At 45.9% G+C, this 24,934-nt stretch overlaps 1 protein-coding gene and 1 long non-coding RNA gene across 2 annotated transcripts in view; one reads left to right on the top strand and one right to left on the bottom strand.

The window, feature by feature from the left end:
- The window catches only part of ASB13 (ankyrin repeat and SOCS box containing 13), a 41,435-nt gene extending 33,251 nt beyond the window's left edge, over positions 1 to 8,184 (top strand). Inside the window, exon 6 of the mRNA XM_057543273.1 lies at positions 8,162 to 8,184. Coding sequence (XP_057399256.1) covers positions 8,162 to 8,169 — 8 coding nt within the window. The 3' untranslated portion in view covers positions 8,170 to 8,184. The remainder of the gene's footprint in view (positions 1 to 8,161) is intronic.
- On the bottom strand, positions 202 to 23,873 carry LOC130707614 (uncharacterized). Its single transcript, XR_009007539.1, has 3 exons — positions 23,240 to 23,873; positions 19,988 to 20,054; positions 202 to 6,686 (listed from the first exon to the last, which is right to left on the bottom strand). It is a non-coding gene; the product is annotated as an uncharacterized LOC130707614 (long non-coding RNA).
- Between the last annotated feature and the right edge of the window lie 1,061 nt (positions 23,874 to 24,934).

Genomic DNA, 24,934 nt, shown 5'->3' on the forward strand with positions numbered 1-24,934 from the left:
ACACATTGCTTTACAGAAACAAATATGACAAGTTTCCAGGCCAGCCTGCAACAACGTATTCCTTTGTGTTTTAGAAACATGTAATCGGTTTAACTGATTGCCTATGATGGTTAGAGCATCCTGCTAGGGCCTGCCCTGGTCACAGAGGAATAAAACCCAAAGCAAGGCAGCCAGCTGACTGCAAACTCGAGGGCTCTGCTCAGGGCTGTGGGGACACTGCTCGGGGAGGGGCCATCACCCCCAAATGGAAGCATGACGGAGTCCAAAGGCTGGACGGTAAAGGATCAGGACCGAATGCACTCGAGACTAAACAAAACACAATTTCAAAGACAGGCATTTGGTTTATATTGAACTTGAGAGAAAGCAGGAGGAGGAAACCTTTACCAAGATGCCCAAGGCACTTTTGGTTTTAGAAGTTTGTAACGTGGGTTGTCCCACCGATGTGACTTTAAACGGAGGTGGTGCCTTTTGTCACAGGTATGCCTCCAGGACTCCTGTGAGTCACCTGAAAGTCCAGTTTGGTGCCCAAAATGGGAGAAGAGTGTGAGAGATAAAATGAATAATGAGAGAGAGGAAAATCAATTTCTAAGTTATTGGGCAAAAGTTGGATGAGAAAGAAACAATTTAGGGGTGAAAGAGATGTTGAAAACTTGTCCCAGCAGAGTTTGGTTACTACCTGGAGTAACATTCAGGGGTGGGAGGCCTCGGGGTGGATTGGGAGGAAGGGATTCTATGAAGAATGTGATGGTTAATTTTATGGGTCAGCTTGACTGGGCCAAGGGATGCCCAGGTAGCAGGTTAAACATTATTCTGGGGTGTCTGTGAGGGTCTCTTTGCAAGAGATGAGCATTTGAATCAGTAGACTGAGTAAAGAAGACCACTGTCGAGTAAAGAAGATGACTGTCATCAATGTGCGGGCGCCATCCAAACCTTCGATGGCCTGGAGAGAACAAAGACGGGGAGGAGGGGATATCTACTCTCTGCCTGACTGCTGAGCTGGACGTGGGCTTTCTCCTGCCCTCGCACTGGGACTTACACTATTGGTGTCTCTGGTCCCCAGGCTTCCAGGTTTGGACTGAACTACACCACCAGCTCCCTGGGTCTCCAGCTTGCAGACAGATGGTGGGACTTTCCGCCTCCATAATCGAGTGAGCTCTGTGTGATAAATCCCCCACTCTCTGTCTGCATGGATATGCATATCCCATTGGTTCTGTTTCCGGGGAGAACCTTGACTAACACAAGAAAGGAGTATTTTGCAAATCTGATGGTCGTGATTCAACATGGTGGTGTCTATTGAACATAAACTTAGGACCCACCATTTGCCAAGCAAAAATGTGGCTTAAAAATCGGCATTTATTAAAATATGTAGCATAGTCTGCTACCTACTAAGCATTGTCTTCCGTCAGGGGGTAATGCCTGAGAGCAGCTAGGCTGGGATTTCCAGGGTTGGGGTCAAACGGACCTAAAATAGCCAATCCCACACCCTGATCTGCCAGGGAGGAGATGAAGGTGGTCATGGGGCTTTCCTCAGCTTCTGTTCCAGTGGTTCCCAAACTTTTGCATGGATCTGAGTCACCTGGGAGGTTTGTTAAAACAGACTGCTGGGCCCCACCCCCAGACAACCTGATTCAGTGGGTCTGGGGTGAGGTCCAAAAATCTGCATTTCCAGTAGGTTCCAGGGGAACGCAGCTGCTGCTGGAGGGGTGTCGGGAAGACCCACACTTTGGGGACCACTGCTCTGCCCGCTGCGGTTTCCCCTTCACCAGGCTCTCGGATTTTAGCTTCTAGGCCCCGTTTAGTGAAATGTCCTTGACGTCCAGTACTTTAGGGAGATGTATGCAGCCTCGCGATGCCAGGCACAGCCGAGGCCATTTGCCGTCGTGGACCCTGCTCCGTGCTTCCTGGAGGAGTCGCAGGGAGCCAGGCTTCTGAGGCTGGAGTCCTTGGAACGCTGCTTCGCAGCTCCTGGCTACAAAGAATAGCACTTTCTCTCTGCTGCCGTCTTGTGTCGACTTCCAGATGCAGCCAAGCGTTTGAACCTCAGGAAGTGAACACTGTAATTGTATGGACTTGGTGCGGACAGATGGCTCTGATCACAGCCCTGGTGTGAATCATTATTTTCCTCAGGATGTTCCTTCCGATGGCTGAAGGAAGTGATGTATGACCGGAAGAGATCCAGAGACGTTGCATAAATCTCTGTCTTACCAGTGAACGAGGGCAGGCCACCGTGGATTGAGTTTCCTCTGGTGTTTTTTATATTTCCAAGTGAATCCAGGCCCCTGGTAAAGTTTGGCCCTTGAGCAGCTTCATAAAGTAAAGGAGAGGGCGTGCTGCCATTTTCTGCACTGAAAACAGCAGAATAAAAATGTAACTTGGGAAGTGGCTGCATCCGAGTGCATGGCAGGATGGGAATGCTTCTCTCCCTTCTAGGGATTTGCTAGACTGAACCCTCAGCTGCACCTTATTTCCTCAGGAGGTCCTTTTGCCCAAACTGGGACATCTGATCCCCTTAGGAGATTAGAATGCCCACCTGGGCTGGTTCCCGGGCGGGACACTGAGGAAGGCAGGTACCTGGGGTCAGGAGTGTTTCTCATGGTGCTCAGGAAGCTACAGACAGAGTGGGGACCCAGCCCTTGCCCAGTGCAGCCAGGACTTTTTTTTTTTTTTTCTGTTACAGTTTTTTTTTTTTAATTCAAACAGAAAGTCACAAAAATTATAATCATCCTCATCAGTTCACTCAGTCCCATGTAATTAATTTTTTTTATCTTGATCTTTTGTTAGCACTTTTATGAATTCATCAGTTTTCCATTAGAGTTCTGAAAATGCTTATTCATTCAGTTCAGCAGTATAGTCAGTTACCAGAAACCTGTACTTGTCAGTCTTTTCCATGAATTCCTTGAAGATGAAACCTTTTATAGGAACATTTTTGCAAAAGCATCAGAGTACACCCAGAACTGTCTGTAAATGACAAAAGACTTAAAAATGACCGTGGTTAAAGATTTGATGAAAGTTCATAATAATGCAATTGACAAGGAAATTTAGTTATTTCTGATATACATTTTAAAATAATAACTAGAATTATGACTTATAACATTATACCAGAACATATAAGATTTTTAGGAATTTCATGTAATGTCTGAAACATTTATATTAACATATTTCCATACAAATAACCCAATAACCCAAAGAAAGTTTAGTATTAGTTTTTGGTTTTTTAAAAAATTTTTAAATTTTATTTTATTTACTTTTTTATACAGTAGGTTCTTAATAGTCATCAATTTTATACACATCAGTGTATACATGTCAATCCAAATCACCCAATTCATCACACCACCATCCCCACCCCCCACGGCTTTCCTCCCTTGGTGTCCATACGTTTGTTCTCTAAATATGTGTCTCAACTTCTGCCCTGCAAACCGGCTCATCTGTACCATTTTTCTAGGTTCCACATACAGGCGTTAATATACGATATTTGTTTTTCTCTTTCTGACTTACTTCACTCTGTATGACCGTCTCTAGATCCATCCACGTCTCAACAAATGACCCAATTTCGTTCCTTTCTATGGCTGAGTAATATTCCATTGTATATATGTACCACACCTTCTTTATCCATTCGTCTGTTGATGGGCATTTAGGTTGCTTCCATGACCTGGCTATTGTAAATAGTGCTGCAATGAACATTGGGGTGCATGTGTCTTTTTGAATTATGGTTTTCTCTGGGCATATGCCCAGTAGTGGGATTGCTGGATCATATGGTAATTCTATTTTTAGTTTTTTAAGGAACCTCCATACTGTTCTCCATAGTGGCTGCACCAATTTACATTCCCACCAACAGTGCAAGAGGGTTCCCTTTTCTCCACACCCTCTCCAGCATTTGTTGTTTGTAGATTTTCTGATGATGCCCATTCTAACTGGTGTGAGGTGATACCTCATTGCAGTTTTGATTTGCATTTCTCTAATAATTAGTGATGTTGAGCAGCTTTTCATGTGCTTCTTGGCTATCTGTATGTCTTCTTTGGAGAAATGTCTATTTAGGTCTTCTGCCCATTTTTGGATTGGGTTGTTTGTTTCTTTAATATTGAGCTGCATGAGCTGTTTATATATTTTGGAGATTAATCCTTTGTCTGATGATTCGTTTGCAAATATTTTCTCCCATTCTGAGGGTTGTCTTTTCATCTTGTTTATGGTTTCCATTGCTGTGCAAAAGCTTTAAAGTTTCATTAGGTCCCATTTGTTTATTTTTGTTTTTATTTCCATTACTCTAGGAGGTGGATCAAAAAAGATCTTGCTGTGATTTATGTCAAAGAGTGTTCTTCCTATGTTTTCCTCTAAAAGTTTTACAGTGTCTGGTCTTACATTTAGGTCTCTAATCCATTTTGAGTTTATTTTTGTGTTTGGTGTTAGGGAGTGTTCTAATTTCATTCTTTTACATGTAGCTGTCCAGTTTTCCCAGCACCACTTATTGAAGAAACTGTCTTTTCTCCATTGTATATCCTTGCCTCCTTTGTCATAGATTAGTTGACCATAGGTGTGTGGGTTTATCTCTGGGCTTTCCATCTTGTTCCATTGATCTATTTCTGTTTTTGTGCCAGTACCATATTGTCTTGATTACTGTAGCTATGTAGTATAGTCTGAAGTCAGGGAGTCTGATTCCTCCAGCTCTGTTTTTTTCCCTCAAGACTGCTTCGGCTATTTGGGGTCTTTTGTGTCTCCATACAAATTTTAAGATTTTTTGTTCTAGCTCTGTAAAAAATGCCATTGGTAATTTGATAGGGATTGCATTGAATCTGTAGATTGCTTTGGGTAGTACAGTCATTTTCACAATATTGATTCTTCCAATCCAAGAACATGGTATATCTCTCCATCTGTTGGTATCATCTTTAATTTCTTTCATCAGTGTCTTATAGTTTTCTGCATACAGGTCTTTTGTCTCCCTAGGTAGGTTTATTCCTAGGTATTTTATTCTTTTTGTTGCAATGGCAAATGGGAGTGTTTCCTTAATTTCTCTTTCAGATCTTTCATCATTAGTTTATAGGAATGTAAGAGATTTCTGTGCATTAATTTTTTATCCTGCTACTTTACCAAATCCATTGATTAGCTCTAGTAGTTTTCTGGTGGCATTTTTAGGATCTCTATGTATAGTATCAGGTCATCTGCAAACAGTGACAGTTTTACTTCTTCTTTTCCAACTTGTATTACTTTTATTTCTTTTTCTTCTCTGATTGCCGTGGCTAGGACTTCCAAAACTATGTTGAATAATAGTGGTGAGAGTGGGCAACCTTGTTTTGTTCCTGATCTTAGAGGAAATGCTTTCAGTTTTTCACCATTGAGAATGATGTTTGCTGTGGGTTTGTCGTATATGGCCTTTATTAGGTTGAGGTAGGTTCCCTCTATGCCCACTTTCTGGAGACTTTTTATCGTAAATGGGTGTTGAATTTTGTCAGAAGCTTTTTCTGCATCTATTGAGATGATCATATGGTTTTTATGCTTCAATTTGTTAATAGTGTGTATCACATTGATTGCTTTGTGTATACTGAAGAATCCTTGCATCCCTGGGTTAAATCCCACTTGATTGTGGTGTATGATCCTTTTAATGTGTTGTTGGATTCTGTTTGCTACTATTTTGTTGAGAATTTCTGCATCTATATTCATCAGTGATATTGGTCTGTAATTTTCTTTTTTTGTAGTATCTTTGGTTTTGGTATCAGGGTGATGGTGGCCTCAGAGAATGAGTTTGGGAGTGTTCCTTCCTCTGCAATTTTTTGGAAGAGTTTGAGAAGGATGGGTGTTAGCTCTTCTCTACATGTTTGATAGAATTCACCTATGAAGCCATCTGGTCCCGGACTTCTGTTTGTTGGAAGATTTTTAATCACAGTTTCAATTTCATTACTTGTGATTGGTCTGTTCATATTTTCTATTTCTTCCTGGTTCAGTCTTGGACGGTTATACCTTTCTAAGAATTTGTACATTTCTTCCAGGTTGTCCATTTTATTGGCATAGAGTTGCTTGTAGAAGTCTCTTAGGATGCTTTTTATTTCTGTGGTGTCTGTTGTTAACTTCTCCTTTTTCATTTCTAATTTTATTGATTTGAGTCCTCTCCCTCTTTTTCTTGATGAGTCTGGCTAATGGTTTATTGATTTTGTTTACCTTCTCAAAGAACCAGCTTTTAGTTTTACTGATCTTTGCTATTGTTTTCTTTGTTTCTATTTCATTTATTTCTGATCTGATCTTTATGATTTATTTCCTTCTGCTAACTTTGGGTTTTGTTTGTTCTTCTTTCTCTAGTTCCTTTAGGTCTAAGGTTAGATTGTTTATTTGAGATTTTTCTTGTTTCTTGAGGTAGGCTTGTATAGCTATAAACTTCCCTCTTAGAACTGCTTTTGCTGCATCCCATAGGTTTTGGATCGTTATGTTTTCATTGTCATTTGTCTCTAGGTATTTTTTGATTTCCTCTTTGATTTCTTCAGTGATCTCTTGGTTATTTAGTAACGTATTGTTTAGCCTCCATGTGTTTGTGTTTTTTACGTTTTTTTCCCTGTAATTCATTTCTAATCTCATAGCGTTGTGGTCAGAAAAGATGCTTGATATGATTTCAATTTTCCTAAATTTACTGAGGCTTGATTTGTGACCCAAGATGTGATCTCTCCTGGAGAACGTTCCGTGTGCACTTGAGAAGAACGTGTAATCTGAGAGAGGAGAAGATGGCAGAAGAGTAAGACGCGGAGATCACCTTCCTCCCCACAGATACATCAGAAATACATCTACACGTGGAACTGCTCCTACAGAACACCCACTGAACGCTGGCAGAAGACGTCAGACCTCCCAAAAGGCAAGAAAATCCCCACGTACCTGGGTAGGGCAAAAGAAAAAAGAAAAAACAGAGACAAAAGAATAGGGACGGGACCTGCACCAGTGGGAGGGAGCTGTGAAGGAGGAAAGGTTTCCACACACTAGGAAGCCCCTTTGCGGGTGGAGACTGTGGGTGGCAGAGGGGGGAAGCTTCGGAGCCAAGGAGGAGAGGGCAGCAACAGGGGTGCGGAGGGCAAAGCGGAGATATTCCCGCACAGAGGATCGGTGCCGACCAGCACTCACCAGCCTGAGACGCTTGTCTGCTCGCCCGCTCGAGTGAGCGGGGGCTGGGAGCTGAGGCTCGGGCTTCGGTCGGATCCCAGGGAGAGGACTGGGGTTGGCGGCGTGAACACAGCCTGAAGGGTTTAGTGCACCACAGCTAGCCGGGAAGGAGTCCGGGAAAAGGTCTGGAGCTGCCGAACAGGCAAGAGACTTTTTCTTGCCTCTTTGTTTCCTGGTGCGCGAGAAGAGGGGATTCAGAGTGCCACCTAAAAGAGCCCCAGAGAGGGGCGCGAGCCGCGGCTATCAGCACAGACCCCAGAGATGGGCATGAGACGCTAAGGCTGCTGCTGCCGCCACCAAGAAGCCTGTGTGCAAGCACAGGTCACTATCCACACCGCCCCTCCCAGGAGCCTGTGCAGCCCGCCACTGCCAGGGTCCTGTGATCCAGGGACAACTTCCCCGGGAGAACGCACGGCACGCCTCAGGCTGCTGCAACGTCACGCCGGCCTTTGCCACTGCAGGCTCGCCCCGCATCCGTACCCCTCCCTCCCCCTGGCCTGAGTGAGCCAGAGCCCCCGAAGCAGCTGCTCCTTTAACCCCGTCCTGTCTGGGCAAAGAACAGACGCCCTCAGGCGACCTACACGCAGAGGCGGGTCCAAATCCAAAGCTGAACCCCGGGAGCTGTGCGAACAAAGAAGAGAAAGGGAAATTTCTCCCAGCAGCCTCAGAAGCAGCGGATTAAAGCTCCACAAACAACTTGATGTACCTGCAGCTGTGGAATACCTGAATAGACAACGAAACATCCCAAATTGAGGAGGTGGACTTTGGGAGCAAGATATATTATTTTTTCCCCTTTTCCTCTTTTTGTGACTGTGTATGTGTATGCTTCTGTGTGAGATTTTGTCTGTATAGCTTTGCTTTCACAATTTGTCCTAGGTTTCTGTCCGTCCGTTGTTTTTTTTTACTTAAAAAATTTTTTTTTCTTAATAATTATTTTTTATTTTAATAACTTTATTTTATTTTATCTTTATTTTATTTTATCCTCTTTCTTTCTTTCTTTCTATTTTTTCTCCCTTTTATTCTGAGCCAGGTGGATGAAAGGCTCTTGGTGCTCCAGCCAGGCATCAGGGCTGTGCCTCTGAGGTGGGAGAGCCAACTTCAGGACACTGGTCCACAAGAGACCTCCCAGCTCCACGTAATACCAAATGGCGAAAATCTCCCAGAGATCTCCATCTCAACACCAAGACCCAGTTTCACTCAACGACCAGCAAGCTACAGTGCTGGACACCCTATGCCAAACAACTAGCAAGACAGGAACAAGCTCCATCCATTAGCAGAGAGGCTGCCTAAAATCATAATCAGGCAACAGACACTCCGAAACACACCACCAGATGTGGACCTGCCCACCAGAAAGACAAGATCCAGCCTTATCCACCAGAAATCAGGCACTAGTTCCCTACACCAGGAAGCCTACACAACCCACTGAACCAACCTTAGCCACTGGGGACAGATACCAAAAACAACAGGAACTACGAACCTGCAGCCTGCGAAAAGGAGAAGCCAAACACAGTAAGATAAGCAAAATGAGAAGACAGAAAAACACACAGCAGATGAAGGAGCAAGGTAAAAACACACCAGACCTAACAAATGAAGAGGAAATAGGCAATCTACCTGAAAAAGAATTCAGAATAATGACAGTAAAGATCCAAAATCTTGGAAATAGAATAGACAAAATGCAAGAAACATTTAACAAGGACATAGAAGAACTATAGAGGAACCAAGCAACGATGAACAACAAAATAAATGAAATTAAAAATACTCTAGAAGGGATCAATAGCAGAATAACTGAGGCAGAAGAACGGATAAGTGACCTGGAAGATAAATAGTGGAAATAACTACTGCAGAGCAGAATAAAGAAAAAGGAATGAAAAGAACTGAGGACAGTCTCAGAGACCTCTGTGACAACATTAAACGCAGCAACATTCGAATTATAGGGGTCCCAGAAGGAGAAGAGAAAAAGAAAGGGACTGAGAAAATATTTGAAGAGGGTATAGTTGAAAACTTCCCTAATATGGGAAAGGAAATAGTTACTCAAGTCCTGGAAGCACAGAGAGTCCCATACAGGATAAATCCAAGGAGAAGCACACCAAGACACATATTAATCAAACTATCAAAAATTAAATATAAAGAAAACATATTAAAAGCAGCAAGGGAAAAACAACAAATAACATACAAGGGAATCCCCATAAGGTTAACAGCTGATCTTTCAGCAGAAACTCTGCAAGCCAGAAGGGAGTGGCAGGACATATTTAAAGTGATGAAGGAGAAAAGCCTACAACCAAGATTACTCGACCCAGCAAGGATCTCATTCAGATTTGATGGAGAAATTAAAACCTTTACAGACAAGCAAAAGCTGAGAGAGTTCAGCACCACCAAACCAGCTTTACAACAAATGCTAAAGGAACTTCTCTAGGCAGGAAACACAAGAGAAGGAAAAGACCTACAATAACAAACCCAAAACAATTTAAAAAATGGTAATAGGAACATACATATCGATAATTGCCTTAAATGTAAATGGATTAAATGATCCAACCGAAAGATATAGACTGGCTGAAGGGATACAAAAACAAGACCCGTAAATATGATGTCTACAAGAGACCCACTTCAGACCTAGTGACACATACAGACTGAAAGTGAGGGGATGGAAAAAGATATTCCATGCAAATGGAAATCAAAAGAAAGCTGGAGTAGCAATTCTCATATCAGACAAAATAGACTTTAAAACAAAGACTATTACAAGAGACAAAGAAGGACACTACATAATGATCAAGGGATCAATCCAAGAAGATATAACAATTGTAAATATTTATGCACCCAACATAGGAGCACCTCAATACATAAGGCAAAAACTAACAGCCATAAAAGGGGAAATCGACAGTAACACAATCATAGCAGGGAACTTTAACACCCCACTTTCACCAATGGACAGATCATCCAAAGTGAAAATAAATAAGGAAACACAAGCTTTAAATGATACATTAAACAAGATGGACTTAATTGATATTTATAGGACATACCACCCCAAAACAACAGAATACACGTTTTTCTCAAGTGCTCATGGAACATTCTCCAGGATAGATCGTATCTTGGGTCACAAATCAAGCTTTGGTAAATTTAAGAAAATTGAAATCGTATCAAGTATCTTTTCCGACCACAACGCTATGAGACTAGATATCAATTACAGGAAAAGATCTGTAAAAAATACAAACACATGTAGGCTAAACAATACACTACTTAATAACGAAGTGATCACTGAAGAAATCAAAGGGGAAATCAAAAAATACCTAGAAACAAATGACAATGGAGACACAACGACCCAAAACCTATGGGATGCAGCAAAAGCAGTTCTAAGAGGAAAGTTTATAGCAATACAAGCCTACCTCAAGAAACAGGAAACAACTCAAATAAACAACCTAACCTTGCACCTAAAGCAATTAGAGAAAGAAGAACAAAAAAACCCCAAAGCCAGCAGAAGGAAAGAAATCATAAAGATCAGATCAGAAATAAATGAAAAAGAAATGCAGGAAACAATAGCAAAGATCAATAAAACTAAAAGCTGGTTCTTTGAGAAGATAAACAAAATTGATAAACCATTAGCCAGACGCATCAAGAATAAAAGGGAGAAGACTCAAATCAATAGAATTAGAAATGAAAAAGGAGAAGTAACAACTGACACTGCAGAAATACAAACGATCATGAGAGATTACTACAAGCAACTCTATGCCCATAAAATGGACAACCTGGAAGAAATGGACAAATTCTTAGAAATGCACAACCTGCCGAAACTGAACCAGGAAGAAATAGAAAATATGAACAGACCAATCACAAGCAGTGAGATTGAAACTGTGATTAAAAATCTTCCAACAAACAAAAGCCCAGGACCAGATGGCTTCAAAGGCGAATTCTATCAAACATTTAGAGAAGAGCTAACACCTATCCTTCTCAAACTCTTCCAAAATATTGCAGAGGGAGGAGCACTCCCCAACTCATTCTATGAGGCCACCATCACCCTGATACCAAAATCAGACAAAGATGTCACAAAGAAAGAAAACTACAGGCCAATATCACTGATGAACATAGATACAAACATCCTCAAAATACTAGCAAACAGAATCCAACAGCACACTAAAAGGATCATACACCATGATCAAGTGGGGTTTATTCCAGGAATGCAAGGATTCTTCAATATATGCAAATCAATCAACGTGATACACCATATTAACAAATTGAAGGAGAAAAACCATATGATCATCTCAATAGATGCAGAGAAAGCTTTCGACAAAATTCAACACCCATTTATGATAAAAGCCCTGCAGAAAGTAGGCACAGAGAGAACTTTCCTCAACATAATAAAGGCCATATATAACAAACTGACAGCCAACATCATCCTCAATGGTGAAAAACTGAAACCATTTCCTCTAAGATCAGGAAGAAGACAAGGTTGCCCACTCTCACCACTATTATTCAACATAGTTTTGGAAGTTTTAGCCACAGCAATCAGAGAAGAAAAAGAAATAAAAGGAATTCAAGTTGGAAAAGAATAAGTAAAGCTGTCACTGTTTGCAGATGACATGATATAATACATAGAGAATCCTAAAGATGCTACCAGAAAATTACTGGAGCTAATCAATGAATTTGGTAAAGTAGCAGGATACAAAATTAATGCACAGAAATCTCTTGCATTCCTATACACTAATGATGAAAAATCTGAAAGAGAAATTAAGAAAACACTCCCATTTACCATTGCAACAAATAGAGTAAAATATCTAGGAATAAACCTACCTAAGGAGACAAAAGACCTGTATGCAGAAAATTATAAGACACTGATGAAAGAAATTAAAGATGATACAAATAGATGGAGAGATGTACCATGTTCTTGGATTGGAAGAATGAACATTGTGAAAATGACTATACTACCCAAAGCAATCTGCAGATTCAATGCAATTCCTATCAAACTACCACTGGCATTTTTCACAGAACTAGAACAAAAAATTTCACAATTTGTATGGAAAAACAAAAGACTCCGAAGAGCCAAAGCAACCTTGAGAACGAAAAATGGAGCTGGAGGAATCAGGCTCCCTGACTTCAGACTATACTACAAAGCTACAGTAATCATGACAGTATGGTACTGGCACAAAAACAGAAATATAGATCAATGGAACAGGATAGAAAGCCCAGAGATAAACCCACGCACATATAGTCACCTTATCTTTGATAAAGGAGGCAAGCATATACAGTGGAGAAAAGGCAGCCTCTTCAGTAAGTGGTGCTGGGAAAACTGGACAGCTACATGTAAAAGAAGGAAATTAGAAAACTCCCTAACACCATACACAAAAATAAACTCAAAATGGATTAAAGACCTAAATGTAAGGCCAGACACCATCAAACTCTTAGAGGAAAACATAGGCAGAACACTCTATGACATAAATCACAGCAAGATCCTTTTTGACCCACCTCCTAGAGAAATGGAAATAAAAGCAAAAATAAACAAATGGGACCTGATGAAACTTAAAAGCTTTTGCACAGCAAAGGAAAACATAAACAAGATGAAAAGAGAACCCTCAGAATGGGAGAAATATTTGCAAATGAAGCAACTGACAAAGGATTAATCTCCAAAATTTACAAGCAGCTCATGCAGCTCAATAACAAAAAAACAAACAACCCAATCCAAAAATGGGCAGAAGACCTAAACAGACATTTCTCCAAAGAAGATATACAGATTGCCAACAAACACATGAAAGAATGCTCAACAACATTAATCATTAGAGAAATGCAAATCAAAACTACAATGAGATATCACCTCAAACCAGTCAGAATGGCCATCATCAAAAAATCTACAAACAATAAATGCTGGAGAGGGTGTGGAGAAAAGGGAACACTCTTGCACTGTTGGTGGGAATGTAAATTGATACAGCCACTATGGAGAACAGTATGGAGGTTCATTAAACAACTAAAAATAGAACTACCATACAACCCAGCAATCCCACTACTAGGCATATACCCTGAGAAAACCGTAATTCAAAAAGAGTCATGTACCAAAATGTTCATTGCAGCTCTATTTACAATAGCCAGGACATGGAAGCAACCTAAGTGTCCATCATCGGATGAATGGATAAAGAAGATGTGGCACATATATACAATGGAATATTACTCAGCCATAAAAAGAAACGAAATGGAGTTATTTGTAGTGAGGTGGATGGAGTTAGAGTCTGTCATACAGAGTGAAGTAAGTCAGAAAGAGAAAAACAAATACAGTATGCTAACACATATATATGGAATCCAAGGAAAAAAAAAAAAAGGTCATGAAGAACCTAGTGGCAAGACGGGAATAAAGACACAGACCTACTAGAGAATGGATTTGAGGATATAGGGAGGGGGAAGGGTAAGATGTGACAAAGTGAGACAGTGGCATGGACATATATACACTACCAAAAGTAAAATAGATAGCTAGTGGGAAGCAACCGCATAGCAGAGGGAGATCAGCTCTGTGCTTTGTGACCACCTAGAGGGGTGGGATAGGGAGGGTGGGAGGGAGGGAGATGCAAGAGGGAAGAGATATGGGGACATATGTATATGTATAACTGATTCACTTTGTTATAAAGCAGAAACTAACACACCATTGTAAAGCAATTATACTCCAATAAAGATGTTTAAAAAAAAAAAAGAAAGTGTAATCTGTTTTTGGATGGAATGTCCTATAAATATCAATTAAGTCTATCTGGTCTATTGTCTCATTTAAACCTTCTGTTTCCTTATTTATTTTCATTTGGGATGATCTGTCCATTGGTGTAAGTGAGGTGTTAAAGTCCCCCACTATTATTGTCTTACTGTCGATTTCCTCTTTTATAGCTGTTAGCAGTTGCCTTATGTATTGAGGTGCTCCTATGTTGGGTGTATATATATTTATAATTGTTTTATCTTCTTCTTGGATTGATCCCTTGATCATTATGTAGTGTCCTTCCTTGTCTCTTGTAACATTCTTTATTTTAAAGTCTATTTTATCTGATATGAGTGTTGTTACTCCAGCTTTCTTTTGATTTCCACTTGCATGGAATATCTTTTTTCATCCCCTCACTTTCAGCCTCTATGTGTCCCTAGGTCTGAAGTGGGTCTCTTGTAGACAGCATATATATGGGTCTTGTTTTTGTATCCATTCAGCAAGCCTGTGTCTTTTGGTTGGAGCATTTAATCCATTCACGTTTAAGGTAATTACTGATATGTATGTTCCTATGACCATTTTTTAAATTGTTTTGGGTTTGTTTTCGTAGGTCCTTTTCTTCTCTTGTGTTTCCCACTTAGAGAAGTTCCTTTAGCATTTGTTGTAGAGCTGGTTTGGTGGTGCTGAATTCTCTTAGCTTTTGCTTGTCTGTAAAGCTTTTGATTTCTCCATCGAATCTGAATGAGATCCTTGCCAGGTAGAGTAATCTTGGTTGTAGGTTCTTCCCTTTCATCACTTTAAGTATATTATGCCACTCCCTTCTGGCTTGTAGAGTTTCTGCTGAGAAATCAGCTGTTAACCTTATGGGAGCTCCCTTGTATGTTATTTGTCGTTTTTCCCTTGCTGCTTTCAATAATTTTTCTTTGTCTTTAATTTTTGCCAACTTGATTACTATGTGTCTTGGCATGTTTCTCCTTGGGATTATCCTGTCTGGGACTCGCTGTGCTTCCTGGACTTGGGTGGCTATTTCCTTTCCCATGTTAGGGAAGTTTTCGACTATAATCTCTTCAAATATTTTCTCGGGTCCTTTCTCTCTCTCTTCTCCTTCTGGGACCTCTATAATGCGAATGTTGTTGTGTTTAATGTTGTCCCAGAGGTCTCTTAGGCTGTCTTCATTTCTTTTCATTCTTTTTTCTTTATTCTGTTCCGCAGGAGTGAATTCCACCATTCTGTCTTCCAGGTCACTTATCCGTTCTTCTGCCTCAGTTATTCTGCTACTGATTCCTTCTAGTGTAGTTTTCATTTCAGTTATTGTATTGTTCATCTCTGTTTGTTTGTTCTTCAATTCTTTTAGGTCTTTGTTAAACATTTCTTGCATCTTCTTGATCTTTGCCTCCATTCTTCTTTCGAGGTCCTGGATCATCTTCACTATCATTATTCTGAATTCTTTTTCTGGAAGGTTGCCTATCTCCACTTCATTTAGTTGTTTTTCTGGGGTTTTATCTTGTTCCTTCATCTGGTACATATCCCTCTGCCTTTTCATCTTGTCTATCTTTCTGTGAATGTAGTTTTTGTTCCACAGGCTGCAGGACTGTAGTTCTTCTTGCTTCTGCTGTCTGCCCCTCTGGTGGATGAGGCTATCTAAGAGGCTTGTGTAAGTTTCCTGATGGGAGGGACTGGTGATGGGTAGAGCTGACTGTTGCTCTGGTGGGCGGAGCTCAGTAAAACTTTAATCCCCTTGACTGCTGATGGGTGGGGCTGGGTTCCCTCCCTGTTGGTTGTTTGGCCTGAGGCGACCCAACACTGGAGCCTACCTGGACTCTTTGGTGGGGCCAATGACAGACTCTGGGAGGGCTCACGTCAAGGAGTACTTCCCAGAACCTCCGCCGCCAGTGTCCTCATCCCCACAATGAGCCACAGCCACCTCCCACCTCTGCAGGAGACCCTCCAACACTAGCAGGTAGGTCTGGCTCAGTCTCCCCTGGGGTCACTGCTCCTTCCCCTGGGTCCCGATGCGCACACGACTTTGTGTGTACCCTCCAAGAGTGGGGTCTCTGTTTCCCCCAGTCCTGTCGAAGTCCTGCAATCAAATCCCACTAGGCTTCAAAGTCTGATTCTCTAGGAATTCCTCCTCCCGTTGCTGGAACCCCAGGTTGGGAAGCCTGACGTGGGGCTCAGAACCTTCACTCCAGTGGGTGGACTTCTGTGGTGTAAGTGTTCTCCAGTCTGTGAGTCAGCCACCCAGCAGTTATGGGATTTGATTTTACTGTGACTGCGCCCCTCCTACCGTCTCATTGTGGCTTCTCCTTTGTCTTTGGATGTGAGGTACCCTTTCTGGTGAGCTCCAGTGTCCTCCTGTCGATGACTGTCCAGCAGCTAGCCGTGACTGGCGTTCTCACAAGAGGGAGTGAGAGCACGTCCTTCTACTCCGCCATCTTGGTTCCTTATCTAGCCAGGACTTTTAACTTGGCTCCAACAGCATCCCCACAAGGCCAGAGATAACAGCTGTCCATGTTATTGATGTTCCCTCCTTCCCCCTCTCCTCCCTCCCTTCTTCCCTCCCTCCCTTCCTTCCACCTAGCCAGCCAGCCAGCCAGCCATCCATCCATCCATCCATCACGTCTATGTGTCTATGTATCTATCTATATATCTATCTATTGTCCATCTATCTATTTCTATCATTTATCTGTCTATGCCTTATTTAGTAGAAATGTATTAGATGTCCAATACATGGTTCTGAGTTGGGTGTTGGGAGGGGAAAGCAAAGATCTTAGCTCCCCTCCAGGACCTAAGTGATATCATCTCTTTTCTGGGGTTCTCTTTTAGGATGGGGGAAACTTTCCCTAAATCTCCCTAGCAGACATCCCTTATCTTTCCACAGCTCCCCAAACCCTGCCCCATCGCCCACTCAGCAGACATTGGGCAGAGTTGGACTAATGTTCATTCCTGAACCAATCGCTGGCAATGAAGTGATGGAGATTTGCTTAGACTAATCATTGGGGTGAAATGGGTGTTGGGGGCCCACAAAGGGACCACCAGGGAACACAGTAAAGGCCACCTACTGTGGCCTAGGACATGTGTGATGTGGCATCAGGAAATACAGTGGAAGGGAAGGAGGGCAGGGAAATTTATTCTGGAGGTGGAGGGGACATTCTGAGGGATTTTAGTCAGGGAATAACAGGAGCTGGGAGACAGACAAACAGATGCAGAGGTTGGAGGCACGAGATGCGAGGCCCGTTCAAGTTTCTTTGAGGAGTGGGGGAGAGGTAAGGAGAGGCGGCAGTGAGGGACAACAGTGAGGAAGGTTGTGCCCGCCAGCTCAGATGTAAAAGCAACTGGACTGACAGAATGACTGCATTAAGTCTGGATGGTGGTCTCGTGAATTTAAGCCTGAGTTCCTGGGAAAATGGCAGAGTCTCTCTCTCTCTCTCTCTCTCTCTCTCTCTCTCTCTCTCTCTCTCACACACACACACACACATACAGTAAAGGGATCAAGAGATGGAGCTGGCTGACCACCCCCTTCACTCAGCTTAGGACCCTGGTTCCACCTGCAGCATTCCCTCAAGACCAGGCTGAAACATCAGCAAGACCCTGTGCAGGTTTGGGGATAAGGTGTGCAAAATGCAACCTCCTTCTAGACTTTGCCCCAGCTCTGCTGGCCAAGAAGATGCATCCTCATCTAAGGCTTGGACCAGCCTCCCTGGGCACCTGCTGTGCACGTAATACAGGAGGGAGGAGAAGGACCTTTCTGCCATGAGGGCCGAGGCGTGTCTGTGTCCCTCTTGGAGCCAGATGTCACGTCCTTGCTCTCTTGTCCTCCTTTGGGACAACCTAACCTGACTCGGTTCTGGCCCTGCAGGACACTAGACTTGTAGGAGGACTGGCCGCTGGGCAGAGCAGAGGCCACATTTTCTCTGACACGGCCTCACGCCAACACTTAACGAGCGGGGAGACAGGAGGGGCAGCAGAAAGAGTTCCCATCTGAGGTGAGGGAAAGAAAACACTATTTTCCAAAATAGTATATTTTCAGGAAATCAAGCATTCAAAGGGAGACGGAAGCTCGAAGTCCAACACACTTCACCTGGAACAGGTCAGGTACGCAGCCTAAGTGAGCCCAGAGACCCATCAGGGCCTGTCAGCATTTTACTCCCCCAGATAGAAGAGGGCCTTTTGATTTAGACCAGAGAGAAGAAATCTGGGCAACTGGGACTTCCCTGGTGGTCCAGTGGCTAAGAATCTGCCTTGCAATGCAGGGGATGCGGGTTCGATCCCTGGTCAGAGAACTAAGATCCTACATGCTGTGGGGGCAACTAAGCCCACGTGCCACAACTACTGAGCCCTCGAGCCACAACTACAGAGCCCACGTGCTGCAAACTACAGAGCCCACGTGCTCTGGAGCCTGCACATCACAACTAGAGAGAAGCCTGTGCACTGCAATGAAGTAAGACCTGACACAGCCAAAAATAAAAATCAATAAATATTAAAAAGAAAGAAAGAAATCCAGGCAACTGTATTCACATCTCCCAGGTCTGTTCCTGCTTCTCAAACAGCACACCAGTCAAGGAAAATCTCAGGGTCGGGTGCACCTGCCTGAACTTAGGGAAGGTGCCAGCCATGGCTCACCGTACGTCTGAATGTAGACTGGCAGGCCAGCGTGTCCTTGTCCCACAGGCTCAGAGCTAAGCTACGTGCTGAATTATGTTTGCCTCTCAAGGACACTTACCCCAAAGCTTGGTTAAAGACCCCATCTCCAAATGCAGTCACGTTGGGAGTTATAGATTCAACATGAACTGGGGGTAAGGGGGATATAGTTCTGTCCCTAACATATCAATATTTGGTTTACTTCCTCTGTACTGTAAGATTCTAAAGATCTGGGACCATTTTTTTAAAACTAATTTTTATTGGAGTATAGCTGTTTTGGGGACCATGTTATATTCACCTTCCCCAGTATCTGGCACAGAGATAATCCACACATACTGGTTGAATGAATGGATGAAGGCAGGGCTACAGGACTGCCATGTACAGCTGCCCAGGCTGTGTACTTCACAACTGCACCCAGACTATGGTGTGAATAGAGCCTCCTGGAGTTATGTAGGACTATGTCCAGTTGGATGACTATGCTCCTTCTTCTAATGAAGAGAATTTGGGATGTGCTTTTTTCTTAATTTCCCCGAAGTTGCTATGCTATGCTCCCTTAGCTGTGTAAACTCTATGTACCTCAAGTGTAAGTATTATTTTATCAATTAGGCTGTGAATAACAGAAAGCTGACCTCTTGTCTAACACATAGGAGGATTCATTATTTTTACATAATAAGTCTGGGGGTAGATAGGTACTGCCTGTGGTTTAGAGCAGAGGTTGACAAACTTTTTCTGTACAGAACCAGATAGTAAACATTTTCAGTTTTTTCGAACGTATGTTGCAACTACTCTACTTTGTCATTACAGGGCAAAGTCAACCACAGATGAATTGCATGGCTGTGTTCCAATAAAACTGTATTTACAAAAATAGGTGGTGGGCCAGAATTGGCTCATGGGCCACAGTTTGCCAACCCCTGGTACTACGGAAGGTTGAAAAGAGAGAATGCCAGGGAGGAATGGTCGGGAAATGGTCAAGATGGTCCTGTGCTGCAGAAGGTTCCTAAGCTCGCAGACCACACCAGCTTGTCTCCACAGTTGCCACAAGTTCAGCTGCCCTTTGGGGTTTCTGACCTTTGAACCAATAGTGATCAGGGTGTCTGACCTGTGAACCAACAGTGATCAGGGTGTCCTGGCAGATCGGCCCGGCCTCACGACCCGTCCACAGTGCCTGGAGGGTGAAAGAGGCCGCAGCACCCTGTCCTCAAGCCAGAGAGTCAGCGAAAACCAGAGATAAATCAGGGCAACTTCCACCTCAGCAACCAGCCCCGCCATGCTGGTGGGTCGGCGATGGACTGCCACCCAGAGGGACACAGAGTAGACCCTCCGGGCCCTCTGTGACTCTCCCTAAGGCTGGTCCTCTCTCCCCTGCAGAGGGAGACGTCCTCCTTCCCCCCGCACCGTACCTCCCACGGCAGCGCATGGGCCTGGGCCCGACCCTTAGTGGAGGCTCTAACCACCCACCCACCCGGCCATGCGGGACTGGCCACTTCCAGACGGCGTCTGTCCCCTCTTTGCACAACTCAGGCTTTGCTCTGAGATGATGGTAAAGTTCGTACTCACTGGCCTTCATTTTCTCCTTGGGATCGAAGCAAATGAGTCTGCTTTTCCCCCCGCCTAGCAGTCAGTCCTGCAAAGAATAACGATGGAGGTTATTCGTCTCAGCTCGGGCTGTCACAACGCAACACAACAGCACAGGCCAGGGGCTGAAACAACACACATTCGTTTCTCACTGTCCTGTGTGCTGCCAGGCCCAGGTGAGAGCCTGCTTCCCAGCTTGCAGACAATGGTCTTCTCCACGTGTCCTCACAGGGCGAAGGGAGGGAACTCTGGTCTCTCCCTTCTTGTAAGAAAACGAATCCCATGACCCTCATGGCCTCATCTACCCCTAATCACCTCCCAAGGCCCTGCCTCCACGTACCATCACAGTGCGGGTTAGGGCGGCAACACAGGAACCTGGGGGGACACAAGCTACCGGTCTGTGACATTATTATTAAGCTCCCATTTCTTGAGCCTCAACTGTATATCACAGGAGCTGTATTGGGGACATATTCCTTTCCTCTCTGTTTTTCAGATGAGAGAAGGTTCTGAGAGGTTAAACCATTTATTCAAGATTGTCTGCATGTCTCAGAGAACAGATGAGCCAATCCACTCCGTGTAAACAAACGAGGATGGCCTAATCTTGTTCCTTCTCTGGAAATGTATTTTTTTGCCTTCATAAGAGCTCCAGGCCGCATTGTGACTGTCGTGGGCCTGAGGGACTTCTGCGTTCATGGTCTCCTCCCCCATTAAAAAAAACAACACACACACAAAAAAATTATATTTCATGATTGTGTTTGTAGGATTATTACATATTCCAGGCTGGATTATTATATATTCATCATTATTATATTCATTTTTTTCCTTCTTCAGTTTTGGAAGAACTTCAAGTTGAAATGTTTTCACGGACTCTTAGAAGCACCACGGACCAAGCACTGCAGCATCCCTGCCTGGAAAAGTCAGCCTGATAACGAGCAGGCCAGGGATTTAGCCAATGGGTGGGCTGCCGAGGGGCTGCTCTGGGGGAAGTGGCACCTGGGCTCTGTAACTACTGAAGCCTGAGCCAGGAGAGATCCCCGACTTAAGCTTTTTAACCTCAGCAGGAACCTCCCTTAAGCTTGGGGTCCTCCGCGTGTCTGCAGCTCTCATGGATGAGCTAAGGGTTCACCCCAAAATTCTGGCCAGCCACTTGAGGAGTCGCCATACCCACAGACCCCCTTAGCCTCACTGGCTGATGGATGACCTGTGGGGTGAAAGGTGCCATGGGGGAAAGCCTGGCATTCTGGTGTTTGGCCACAAGGGGGCACCGATGGTCCGGCCTGCTGCCTGGCACCCAGGCCTGGTCCTGCCCGCCTGGATCTCAGCCCTGTCAGCCTGGCCGCCCCCCTTCTGGCCCAGGTTTGCTGAGCTGTGTGGCCCTGGGGCAGGAGTGTCACCTCCCTGGCCTCAGGCTCCTTACTGAAACACTCAAGGTGGACTGTAAAGATCTCTGCTGAGGTCACTTCTGCTCTCAAATTTTAATTCTGCAGGAAATACAGCCAGGCCAAAGCACAGCTGTGTGCCCCAAGGCCGGTTTCGCTTTTGCTCTGCAGTTACCCTGGCTGGGCGACCTGGGCCAAGTGACTTTCCCTCTCTGGTTCGCACTCGCTTGCTGTAAGAAAGAGGCCTTTCAGTGGGCCAGCAGCCTGTCTGGAGTGTCCCCGGTGACCTTTGACTTCTCCTGCTGAGAAAGGGCTGGGGGCTGGGCCACTGCAGAGCAAGGGGGCTGGACGCAGGCTGCTGGGGGCAACCCCACACCTGGAAACCAGAACCTTCTGCCTTCTGCCTCCAAGGCCCAGAGGAACTCCTGGTTCTGGGGCTGCAAAACCAACCCCAGATCCTCCAACAAGAGCTTTCACTGGCTCTGCCTGGACCCCACTGGGATGAGGGATATTAGATGGTTGCTTTTTGTGGGAAGTGTCTCCACGGGGCTGTGAATTCCCTGGGATTTGAACACCCGGTGTCTCCAGCGCCCGGCTCAGTGGCTGGCAGCAGGCCCCACGATGAGCAGATGTGCTGAACAAGAGTCAGCTGGGTGCCAGTTAAAAATACAGAGTTCCAGGCCTGTTCCTGTGATGGATTTTGTAGGTTTGGGTGGGCCCTCCAAAATCAGCATTCTTTCAACGGGCTGCTGGGTAAAAGCACTCCACAGCAATGCTGGAAGAGCGAATAAGTTTCATTAGCGGGTGGCTTTTTTTCACCCTATCCTTTTTTTTTTTTCTTCTGGTTTCTTTTTGTTTTAAATCGTATCTCAGCATCTTGGAATTTGGGGAAGAGGGATGTAAAAATAGCCATTTTTCAGAGGCAGGCTTTCCCGTCTCATGTTTAGTCTGGGACCGCATCCTCAGCCTCTCCCGGGCTGCGGTCACCGTGGAATGCTGGTGGCAGTGCACGCCGGGCGCCCCCCCAAACCCCTGGCGCTCAGCCCCCCGAGCCTGCCCAGGACAGCTGGGCACCACCAGCCGCCTCCTGGGGCTGGCCGAGGGCACGCCTGAAGCTTCCCTCGTCCTGGTGGGCCTCGACTGCCCCAGCACAGGAGAAACAGTCGAGCGGGTAAATGACGTCTGCACCAGAGAACAATAACTCACAGACGCAAAGTACTCGCAGCTGAGAGAACTACCTCCCCACCTCCTACACCCCAACCCCGGCCAGGTGGGACTACGCCACCGCCCCTCCTCCTGCCCTTGGGGAGGCAGCCCCCGCCCCCTGCAGGGGTGCCCGGCCTCCGCAGGCCCCCTCTGGGCTGCCTCCCCCTGTCAGGGCCCCGACACCCGCACAGCCTGCACACTCTCCCCGCTCCGTAAGCCAGGCTCCAAAACCAGTCATAACAAGCTCACCAAAGAGGAAAGGGGGGGGGGGAGTTAAAAAAAAAAAAGTATCTTGGCCTCAAAACCCAGAACCCGATTCACTTTCAAACCACATAAAACAGCCAAGTGACAAGGCTCCCGCGTGTGGGCTAAGGGCTCTGCCTCGGGGTCCCCCCCGCCTCGGAAATGGGCGTCTGGAAGAAGCGGGTTGTGGTCAGACCCGCTCTCTCATCGCGCCCCCTCCTCGGCCCCCCAGCGACCCCCAGCCTCTTGGGGAGCAGAGAGGAGACTCTGGCTGGTGGGTTTCCTGTTAACTCTTCCAAGCGTTCCTGCCCCAGGCCTGTGCAGTTCAGCCCCTTCGTCCCTCCCTGGGAGGGGGCCCAGCGCCCAGCCCCCAGCCCCCGGCCCCTCACCTCCCTTCTCTGCTCACCTCTTCCCGGAGGCAGCAGCCGGCCCTGCGCTGGGCCTCGGGGCCTCTGAGTCCGGGCGTGGGGCGCGCAGGGGAAGCGCGAGCGGTCACTCGGACGACGGCTCCGGGTGGTCAGCCTGCTGCTTCTGCTGCTACTGCTGCTGTGCTCCGTGAGGCTCCAGGGGCCGGGTCCTCCCACACCGCAGGCCCCTCTTCTCAGCACCGCGCTGCTGAGAGCGGGAGCCGCGCCACGGGGCGGGCGTCACCGACGACGCCCGGCGCTCATGCACGCGCCCACGCACCGCGCATGCGTCGTCTCAGCGTCCAGTGAGCCCTGAGCACCTACTCTGCTCTCTGTAGACCCGCAGGCGGGCGGTTCCAGACGTGGGGCTGGAGAGACCCAGGCTCTGAGTTACAGCTCGGCCAGGCTGCAGAACCACAGGGAGCCGGGGCCTGAGCCTGGGCTGGCGGGCCAGCGGCCGCAGCTGGGACCCATTACCTGGCATGGAGCGCTCGGCCGCCTCGGGTCAGGTGTCTTTCCTGCTTGGAAGACGAGATGAGGGTGCCTCCCTCGACCCGTGGAGCAGCGCAGGCCTGTGTGGTTGATGGGGCCGGCTGGGGTCCTGCCTCCACCGCCGCCTTCTCTGATCCTGCACCTCCCCCCAACCCCAAGCCCTGTCTGGGAGAGGCCCTCCAGGCCCTCCAGGGCATGACAGCCGACAGCCTATAGCCCACATTTTTTTTTTTTTGTCTGCGTTGGGTCTTCGTTGCTGCGCGCGAGCTTTCTCTAGTTGCGGCGAGCAGAGGCTACTCTTCGTTGCGGTGCACGGGCTTCTCATTGTGGTGGCTTCCCTTGTTGCAGGGCACGGGCTCTAGGCGCACGGGCTTCAGTAGTTGTGGCTCGCGGGCTCTAGAGCGTAGGCTCAGTAGTTGTGGCGCACGGGCTTAGTTACTCCGCGGCATGTGGGATCTTCCCGGACCACGGATTGAACCCGTGTCCCTTGCATTGGCAGGCGGATTCTTAACCACTGCGCCACCAGGGAAGCCCGACAGCCCCCAAATTTTTGCGCCTCTGAACTAGATGCTCTGTGAAGCTCAGGCTGGCGTGTCCCTCCTCCTGGCCAGGCTGGGTGATGAGAGGTATGGACAGCCTCCCAACTGCGCTTTGCCCCTTGTTCAGCTTTGCGATGCTGCACGGTATTTAACCTTCTGAGGTTCAGTTTCCTCACTAGGAACATGGGGAGACTCGTACTTCCTACATCCAAGAATCCCAAAAGGCTCCTTATTATTCAATCTTCCCAGGATGGTTTCAAAGCAAAATGCTGGAGAAACAGTCCTCATAAAGGCTCATTTTATGGAAGCCTTCTAATGTGTCAGGTGCAGTCCAAGTGTTCACACGAATTATCCCATGACATCCTCAGACTAGGTCTGTGGGGTAGATTTCACCATGATCCCTAGTTTGCTAAAGAAGAGCGGATGCCCAGAGGATTTAGGGAACGTGCACAAGGTCACACACCTATTGGTGGTGGAGCTGAGACTCCAGCCTGGGCGTTGTAGCCCAGAACCCCCGTTCTTTGTTTTCCGACTTTATTATGGTATAGTGGACATGACATAGTGGAAGTTTGAAGTGTACAACCTGGGAACCCACATGTGTAATCACCACCCTGTCCCACCTTCCAGCGTGGAAGCGTCAGCCAGAGCGCCTCCCCTGCTTTT

This window comes from Balaenoptera acutorostrata, chromosome 3, assembly GCF_949987535.1.
Source record: "Balaenoptera acutorostrata chromosome 3, mBalAcu1.1, whole genome shotgun sequence".
In the NCBI taxonomy this organism is placed as follows: Eukaryota; Metazoa; Chordata; class Mammalia; order Artiodactyla; family Balaenopteridae; genus Balaenoptera; species Balaenoptera acutorostrata.